Source organism: Pempheris klunzingeri, chromosome 8, assembly GCF_042242105.1.
Source record: "Pempheris klunzingeri isolate RE-2024b chromosome 8, fPemKlu1.hap1, whole genome shotgun sequence".
NCBI lineage: Eukaryota > Metazoa > Chordata > Actinopteri > Acropomatiformes > Pempheridae > Pempheris > Pempheris klunzingeri.
In genome coordinates, this window is record NC_092019.1 from 17754570 (window position 1) to 17764117 (window position 9548).

The 9548-nt window shown below is 42.4% G+C and overlaps 1 protein-coding gene across 6 annotated transcripts; it reads left to right on the forward strand.

Annotated features, from left to right (window-relative positions):
• The first annotated feature begins 955 nt into the window (after positions 1-955).
• On the forward strand, positions 956-8953 carry casp2 (caspase 2, apoptosis-related cysteine peptidase). 6 transcript variants are annotated; one of them, XM_070835052.1, is made up of 12 exons: positions 956-1076; positions 1618-1772; positions 2354-2524; positions 2607-2699; positions 3360-3429; positions 3832-3923; positions 4221-4403; positions 4803-4931; positions 5057-5147; positions 6194-6394; positions 6926-7035; positions 7149-8953. In XM_070835052.1, exons 2-12 carry the CDS (start codon positions 1623-1625, stop codon positions 7281-7283), a joined length of 1425 nt encoding a protein of 474 aa, XP_070691153.1. In that variant the 5' UTR covers positions 956-1076; positions 1618-1622; the 3' UTR covers positions 7284-8953. The 6 variants fall into 6 exon arrangements, with proteins under 6 accessions (XP_070691153.1, XP_070691154.1, XP_070691156.1 ...); XM_070835053.1 differs by having other exon boundaries at positions 6194-6382; XM_070835055.1 differs by having other exon boundaries at positions 2625-2699.
• Positions 8954-9548: the final 595 nt, after the last annotated feature.

The following is a 9548-nucleotide window of genomic DNA, read 5'->3' on the forward strand; positions in this document are numbered from 1 at the left end:
GAAAGATGGACAGAGGGAGGTGTGCACATTTAAATGGCGTCCCACGTGATACAATTTACACCTCTATTAACTGTGTACTTTAATGAAATTATGTGTGTATGGTTTTGTAAAGAGGCATGCAGGGCCCATATTTATCCTACAACCTCCCAACCCATTTTTATACTTTTTCTCTGATGCACCTCCATCATACCAGCAGCAGATCCAATTTGCTTTTCTTATTGTCTCCTGTTATTTGGTTCATGTTTATGTGGTTTGAGACTATACTTGTTTTTTTGTTGTTTTTTTTTATCATTTCCTGTTAATTAATGATTGTACACATTTAAAATTAAATACCCTTTTACATAAACATGCAGATGTTTTTAAAGAATGAATAGCAGAATGGTCCCTGGCAGGATTGTCTTATCATACATTATTAGATTATTATCACAAATGCCTTATTGTGTAAGCATCATTTTAATGGGTTGAGGTGGACCTCATTTTAACCACTTTCCTTTCTTTTGGGTAGTTTGATCTGTAACAACTTAACAAGCAAAATATCTGTCACAAATCAAACTGAAATTATTGATTAAATCAAATCAAATTCGCATTAAATGGAATAGATTTTAAGTCCTTGTAAAGTAAAGTACAAGAAGGACCCCAAAAGTTTACACCACTGTTTTTAGGTTAAATGCTGTTTAACACATTCCTTTTTTTGCCCCCCCTCTAGGAGCTATGTGACTCTCCATTAGTGGGCTGTTTGTGTCTGTCTTCAGAGAGCTTCTTATCAATTGGCTACTTATTAACAGAAAAATTCAAATTCAAAACGTCCTTGAATTCACAGTCTGAAAGTAGATTCACTTTGGGTGGCGCCAGTCTGTAAGAAGCCAGGTGATTGGACACTTGACATGCCAATCAAAATGTACTCTGCTCTCATTGGCCAGAATCCAAAACAACCACCGTGTACCCCGCGGAAGTTGTTTCGTGGAGTGGGGACGGGATGTTGTTAATTTTCGTGAAAGAGTGAAACGCCTCGACATTTTTCGGTAGTTTTTTCCCCCCCACACGTTTTCTTATTCTGTTGCAGGAACAGACGAGCGGTAAGAGCTGTGTATGGAAGGAATTACAGTTAGCTTGCTTTGATGAAAGGAAAAAAGGGCAGTCCGAAATGAGCTAGCTAGCTAGTTAGCATCGGTAATTAGCAATGTGTAACAGTAAATATAATTTAACCACAGTCTCCTGCATCGTGACGTTTTGTCGGTTTGATAATATAAAGCTGTATTTTTAGTTAACTGGTTCTTCCTTTGTAAACAGGTGCATTGTTCAGCTAACATTGTCAGCGGCTTTAATGTCGATGGCTTTAAAAGTGCATTATTACATGATACCGACTTGATCCACAAGTATTTTATGTCGATATGCTTGCGGATATTGTGTCTGAGTGAGAGAGCCTTAAACCAGTCAAGTGTACAACGATACTGTCTTTTCGCTATATGGAGCAGGATGTAAAAAAGACCACACCGTGTGTAATGCATTATCACTGCCGGGGCTGTTGACACAGCCGGTCACTTGGTTATACTGTGGTCTAACCTCTGCTGTATTCATACGGATGTTCATGCTTCTTGTTAAATGCCCCGTACCCAGTCAAAATGTTGGAGTGTGGCATGCTGGAGCGGGACAGACGGGCTCTGCGGAGGCGCTCTGCTGTCCTCTGCAAGCAGCTGGTGGTGGATGAGCTGCTCATTCAGTCCTTACAGGCAGACGACATCCTCACCGAGAGCATGGCAGAGAGCATCATGGTATGTGGACACCGACGCTCCATGTACACCTGCTTGAACTGCTGTCAATACGTTGTTACAAGGCTCCTAACAAGGTCATGTATTATCACTGGATTAGGCCCATTAGCCAAACCTGTGTTTCCCTTAGGGACCCCGTGGTAAATCTGTGGGGTCAAAAGTTGATTACAAGGAGCTCTATTTTTTTCTTTTTTTGTAAAATACTACATGTTTTAACTTTTAACATTTTAAATGAATCAAAATCACCCTTTGACAGAACTGCTTACCATTCATCTCCACACTAAAAACTTGACCTTTGATCAGGAGTCACTAGTAGATGTAGATTGTGTTGAAAGGGACACTTAACAAATTGGGAGGCAACTTCTGTGTTGGGGCCTTCAGAGAAAAAACTTCCCGGCTGACATTACTGAGATGCCTCCTTTAAACAATCAGCGTCTGGATGCACTATTTCATTGTTTAAATCGGTGTCTCTCAACTATTCGAGTTAAAAAAAAGTCACAATATTAGTAATGTGGCAATCTTAATCAAATGTACAGTTTGATCTTGGTCATTGATCTTTACACTTCTGATCTTCTGTACACTAGGCTGAGCAAACATCCCATAAACGAAGCTGGCGCCTGCTGCTGCTGTTACCAAAGCGAGGGCCAAGAGCCTTCAGCAGCTTCTGCACAGCTCTGCAAGAAACTGAGCAGCAGCATCTGTGTGACCTTCTAACACAGTCACCAGAAAAAGATGGCAGAGAGACACATGAAGAGGTGAGTGGGTAAACATCACCACACACAGCACAAAGCTACGGTATACAAAGAAGATTCTTGCTAGACTTAGTGCAGTTGTTAGTCTGTTTTCTGCTCACAGAGAATTCAGCCAGAGGAAGAGCCAGAGGGAGAGGCAGGGCGACTAGTCATGCACAAGACCGAGAAGAAGAGAGAGGTGAGCAGAGCTCTTATAATCTCTCAGCCAGGAGTTTTGCAGTCATTGTCACTGTTGACATTTTCGCAAGGCTTAACCGGAACAAAAGTTAATGTCCGGAAATGTTTATATCATTAAATATGTCTTTTAAAGAGGTTTCATAATTATCAGCTTAATTATACATGGTCACAGTAGGAGAAAAAGCTACATGTCTCTGTAAACAGTGTGCTCCAGTTACATGGTCTTCTGTAGACACCCTCAGGAGACAGAGAAGAACAGAGTGAGGTGAGCAGCACCTCGTCATGCCCAGGTCGAGTCTCAGGTAGCTGCCTGCGTTCAGAGTCTTCAGTCAGAGGGTGGGTCCCAGTCAGGGAGGAAGACAGGAAGATAGACAGACAGCTGATGAAGAAAAGAGGAAGAGATAAGCAGACAGATGTGAGAGTCATAAACCACATTCATCATATCTTAGACAACCAGATGGCCATCTGAGGTAGTCAGGCAGCGGGCAGGAGATCCTCTAATGGTTAAGTTATGGTAGAAGTTGTCATATTCCTACGACAAACAACAGCTGCTGCTGCTGCTGCCACAGCAATGAACAAAATCCTTCATTATCTGTCTTTTGTTTGTTTAAAACAGCTGATGTTTCCTCATTAATAATCCACGCCTGATATTGAATTTCAGAGATTTGTGGACTCTCCTCTTCCACACCCCACTCAAGAATTAATTGCTGCCAAGAGAGCAAGGACACATGGTGAGTGGTGTTGCTGTGCGGCCTGCATTCAGGCTAAAATAGGTGTCTTTGTGTCCAATGTTGTTGGCAATATTTTTCTGTTTCCATGGAGACAAGGGGTGGTATCTGGTGAGATCTGACTATCTCTTGTCCAGTTTGAATAGACAGGTAATTGTATATACTTCCGCAGAAGCTTTAGAAAGCTCAGTCTGTGCACACTGCAGGAGTGTGGTCGCTCTAGCATTTGGCTGCTGTCTGTACCTACAGGCACCACGCCCCAAGAGTGACTCATTCACAGCACTGTAGTACAAAGTTTATTATCACGCAAGAGCACACAATGGCATGAAAACTGTATCAGCTATTTAACTTGGAAAATGCCGAGTTTAACATTGTGATTGTGTGCGTCTGTGTTTGTGTGTGCAGAGTCCATGGAGTTTAGTCTGGATGCAGATAGTCCCATCAACACTCCTGTGCTGCCGTGCACTCATGACTTTTACCTCTCTCACTACCAGCAGGTAAATACTCTTCAGCAGGTCACCTCAACAGATGTGCAGTGATTTACTTCAGCGTCACACCACTGTATCTGCATACTGGAGAGTCAATGTAGAGCACTAAGTGCAGAGATACATACAATTTAGTGATTATAAGTTACATTAATATGTAAAAGTAATAATCATATAATGTAATGTGTGAAACTGTGATGTGAATGCCTTTACAGAAAAAAAATTTTCCTGATGCTTTACCATGAGGTTATTTTGGAACATTTTTTACAGTGCTTTTTTTGTCTTTTTCTCTCACTTCCTGCACTCCAGTCTTACAGAATGAAGTCATCCCCTCGTGGTTTTGGTTTGGTGATCAGTAACGTGACCTTTGATTCTTGCGCTGCACCTGACCTTGACCCCAGGAAGGGAGGCGAGGTGGATGACGAAGTCCTCAGGAAGGTCTTCACAGAGCTGGACTACCTGGTTACAGTCCAAAGAGACCTCACTGCTCAGGTAACACACACACACACACACTGACGCAGGCGCAATATGTATTTACAGGGTGTTATTTGAAACACAAACCAACCATCTTTTTTTTTTTATATATATATATATATATGAGAGACAAAGCTAGAAAAGGTCAGTTGTAAAATTGAGAGCCTTTTGACCTTGAATCATTCTGAGAAATCACCAGATTTGTTTGGAAGTTTTGTTTAGCTCAGTTACCATTTTCAGTGTGGCAAACTTTGTGTCTTTTAGCTTATTCTAAGAAATTTGACTTGAGTAAGCATGTTTGCCGTCGGTGTCTCACACAAAGACACTTTGAGATGACACTTCACACTACCAAGGGTATTCTGTGTTAACTGTATCTGTGATATGCAGAGTTTTGCTGACTCCTCATGCTTTGTGTAGGGCATGAGGACGTGCATTGAGAACTTTTGCAGGCGGCCAGACCACCGAACAGTGGACAGCTGTGTGGTGTGTCTGCTCTCTCACGGAGTGGAAGGAGCTATATATGGCACAGACGGACAGCTCCTGCAGGTGTGTGTGTGTCTGTGAATGATAACTTTCTGTGTTGATGTATGTAATGCTAATTAAGGGTAAATATAGAACCTCTTTTTTTTGACATTCCACATTTAACATTTGTGTCACTTGGTCAATTTCAGCTGGACTGGGTGTTTGAGGCCTTTGACAATGCTCACTGTCCCCTGCTACAGAACAAGCCAAAGATGTTTTTCATCCAGGCCTGCAGAGGGGGTAAGGCCCTGTCATCTGTACATCGCTCATCATCATTATATTTATTGACATAGAAAGTGTGTGTCGGGTGCCTCTTTGTGGAACTGCTCGGGGTACGTGTGACTGTGAGGGCCGACACATATGGGATCATAATACACAAATGAATATGCAAATGTATTATTGTAATATTTAACCACGTGTGTTAAAACCACTTATGTTAAATCAGTTTAATTCCTGCAACATAATAAAATATTTTACTGTTAGAGAAAAGACAGATGGCAGCCTGTCCCTCCACATGTCCAGATGTTGTTTGCTATCACCGACCTGGCCACTCGCCGGGTTGACAACTATCCATCAGCAACACAGTTCCAGATGCTGCGGATGGTGTCATAATATGTCAAATTTTCAATGCTCTGTTGTAGACTTGAATAACCTGTGATACAATAGTAGTACAATAATAGTCCATAAACATGTAATTGGTCTGTGACTTCACCAGGCTCCCAGCTAATTAGTTAATTAGTTTGTCTCTGTAATGGGTTGCCTACATGGCTGATGATGCCCCTGACAAACCCTCAGACCCCTCAGGAGCACTCCTCATTACTGTCACACACTCCCTCGCTCCACCACAGGTGTGCTGCTCAAAGGCCATTAGATGTGGTTGGCCACTGCTTCTGCAAATAGCTTCAGTCAAAACCAGTAATTGTTTTGTACCAATATTCAGGAATAGGAAAAGCCTGCCAAAAATGATGTAGTTTGACAGCTTGGCTTCCAAAAAAAGAAAGAAAAAATGAAATAATTTGGAGAAATAGCTGAAATAATTATACTCTTGATCTTTCCATGTAGAAGTTGAGCTGAGGCACTATTTTCTTTTTAACTGAGGCTCATGCACATCACTGATGCTTTCCTTTCTGAGATCCAGTTAAGAATGTTACAGAATTTTATTTTTTTGGCTTTTTGATTTATCAATATGTGCCATGGCTGCTGTAAAGGCCCCTGAAATTGAGGGAACTAGATGTTAAGAAGACTGTTGGATGTTTGAGGTTAACGTGAAACTGCCTTGATTACAGAGGAGATGGACTGTGGAGTGGAGCAGATAGATGGGCCAGCGAGGACCTGCTCACCAAGCTGTGAACAGCGGGATGCTGGAAGGGAGGGACAAGGGGACGCAGACCCCAGGCAGAGGGGGGACATGGGAAGGCCCAGGATTAAACTTCCCCAGCGGTCTGACATGATCTGTGGCTTCGCATCTCTCAAAGGTCAGAGAATTTGTAAGTTTGTCCCTTTTGTTATTCTGGGGTGGGCTTATTAATAAAATGGGTTATTTAACTGAAGTGTAAAGCATAAAAGAAACAGCAGTTTGTGGGGAAATTAATGAGGCAGCAGGGGTGCGCAGTAATTCATGCTGTGAAAAAAGAGGTGTCGAGAGGTGGTAACATTTCCTCTGCTGATTAAGTCCTGCATCTGTAACCAACTGTGGCTTAATGTGCCCTTGTTTTCTACCAGCGATGCATAAGACTAACCGCAACAAACCCACTGTGGGTCATATCGGTGGCTTTTAAGGGGAACTCCTATTTAACACATCAAAGTTTGTTTTTTGGCAACAAACTGGGGGGGGGTGTAAGAGTCCTAAGAGCCCTGCCTGAAGTCCTAGTGAACGTAGAAGCGTAGAAATTTTAACATTGTTTTCCGACTTTGACTGTCTGTTTCCAGTTGTGGAAATTCCAGACAACACCTTAGCTCTGTCTCCCTCCATCTATCTGTATTAAGCCTTTACTGTTTCTCCTCACTTCCTCCTCAAGGCACAGCAGCCATGCGGAACACCAAGAGAGGGTCCTGGTTTATCCAGGAACTTAACACAGCGCTCCGCCTCCATGCCAGAGACACACACCTTGCAGACATCCTGGTGCAGGTGAACTTCACTGCCCTACACCTTGATACACTGCAGTCACAGTGTAAAATGCTTTTTTAATGTAGTTAGTTAATGTATTTATGTTTTTCTTCCTGTATTTTTGCGTCTCGAAGGTCAACGGGCGTATCAAGGAGCGGGAGGGTTACGCTCCTGGCACCGCCCACCATCGCTGCAAAGAGATGTCGGAGTTCACCAGCTCATTGTGCAAAGACCTCTACTTTTTCCCCAAGTACCAGCCCCAGTATTGATATGCAAATACGCTCGTGCACAGATGAACACACACAGGCCATTCCTTACATCGACGCCTCTCAATAAGGGCACACAGCTGCTCATTCCGCGCCAATTACTGCCACACGCTCACACATTCCCCTGTTACAACTTCACATCCAAACAGGATTTATTCATTCATATTTTCTGTGTAAATACTGCCTCCTCAAACCCACACACAACAGGCATACACTCACACAAATCTTGGAAAGGAAAAAAAGAGCAAGCTTATGCTAATCTACATGTACTCGGAAATGGGCAACATATTAGCATACATACAACTTACTCGTGTATCTGTGTGTCTGTTGCTATGCCAGTTAAAGGGTTTAGATGTTAATTCTTTTTAGTGAATGACAGAATCGTATTTTTGTTTCTTTTTTCTTACTGCACAGCTACTTTGAGGTTTCCCCTCTCACTTTTTGAAATGTATTTTGTATACAGATCTATTTTTGTGGCTTTATTTTGTATGAAATTGTTTTTATAAGGATTTTTAAGCTCATTCTCTTTGTTTGTATATAATGGTTATTATACGTTGTGACCATTTCTTGTTTTGTAGTATAGTGACAGGCAGAGGGCAGCACAGCAGAGACAAACACATTTCATGGCTGTCATCAATATCATTCATAACTCCTGCAGCTTTAAATGATCTTTACTGTCATGGCTGCACACAGCTTTTATTTTAGTTACAGTCAGCTGCAGGGTTGATTAAATGTTAAAGGCTTTGCTGCAGGTTTTGACCTGCTCTCATTAGTGAAGTTCACATTTTTTTCTCACATAGTTTGCCTTATGAAGGCAAAAAAACACCTACAGGGCAGCTTCAAGACAAGATCTTGAATTTTTTCAGTCTTTTTTTTTTTTGCTTTTATTTGTGGATGTTCAATCGGGAAAATTAAACTTTTTAACGGCAAATCTCACAAAGGCACCAACTGTAAATTTCACTTCATATCAGCCGTGTTACTGTAGTGTCCCTGTCAGGGTGGTGGGCTGCCAAGGGAATGTGGTGCTACTTGTGGGGTCTTACCTAGAGTGTGAACTCTGACCTTTACGCTAACTCTGACTCCTAATGGTGTTTTTCCTAATATGGGAGCTGCACATTTATTAGTCCCCTACAGATTTTGTGGTATTTTACTGTATATGATACTGTATTTCTGATGTCTTCCATAAATTATATGCAGTTTTCTACAGCAGCCCGTGCCATGTGAGGATGATACATTAGATGAATTTATGACTCTCACAGTATATTGTATCATTTTGGCACTCCCACACAGAGAAATCAATTTTTCAAGGTTTTTGTGAGCATTGATGTTTCCCAGAACACCCCTGACCAGGCAAAGCTTGTTTAGTTACAACAGTGTTGTAGTGAAGAAGACAGAATACATGGTCGAAACAGTATTGATTGTCAACCATCTGTAAACAAAGATGTGTGTGAGGTGCTTGTGGTAGAGTTTACCCTGATCTGGAAGGTGCTCACTCCTCTTATCCTTTGGTTTTTGTAATTAGGAAATATAATTTTCAAAGAAAAAAACACTAGAATGGTATAAAAGGGTAACTCTGCAACAGTGTGAGGGGCCGGGAGAGATTTTATTTCTGTTAACGCAAACAACTGCCAAAATGTTCTGCGCAATAAACAGGCCATGGTTTTTAAACAAGACCCACTTTTGTATTTTTCTTACAGCTGCATGTGCGTATGAGCGCATCTATATTTTCCTGTGACTGTGCTTTTTTGTGTGGTTTAAGCTGAATCCTGTACCGTGAGTGTGAGGCCTCTGCACGAACGTGCACCGTGACTGCTCCTGTGCATGCTCCACTTTATTTGATCCTCCTTGTTGCTGTGTTTGTGTGTGTTGTTCCCAGCGTACAGCCTGTCCTCTCCGTTCTCAGGTATAGTATAACTGGCTCCCCACTATTCCGCTGCGCTCAGGTCTCCCCATGCTGTGACTGGGACGTATGTATCTCTCACACTGCCCGCCGCCCAGTGATAATGTTCTTAGTGTATCAGATAGAGGCCCAGCCAGCTGTCCACAGTCATTCTCCCTTGACACACACACACACACACACACACACACACGCCGGCAGTCAGAGTAACACATTTCTCGCTGGCCTCCGGTGAAGCTGTGAGATTAGGCTGTTATGCGCTGGCGTGTGGACCACAAAGCGGGGCGGGGTTAAGGGGGATCTGTGTGTGGCTGTGTGTCTTTGTGGTTGTCATAATGGCCGCCTGTCTCATCAGCCTGAGAGAAGGAACC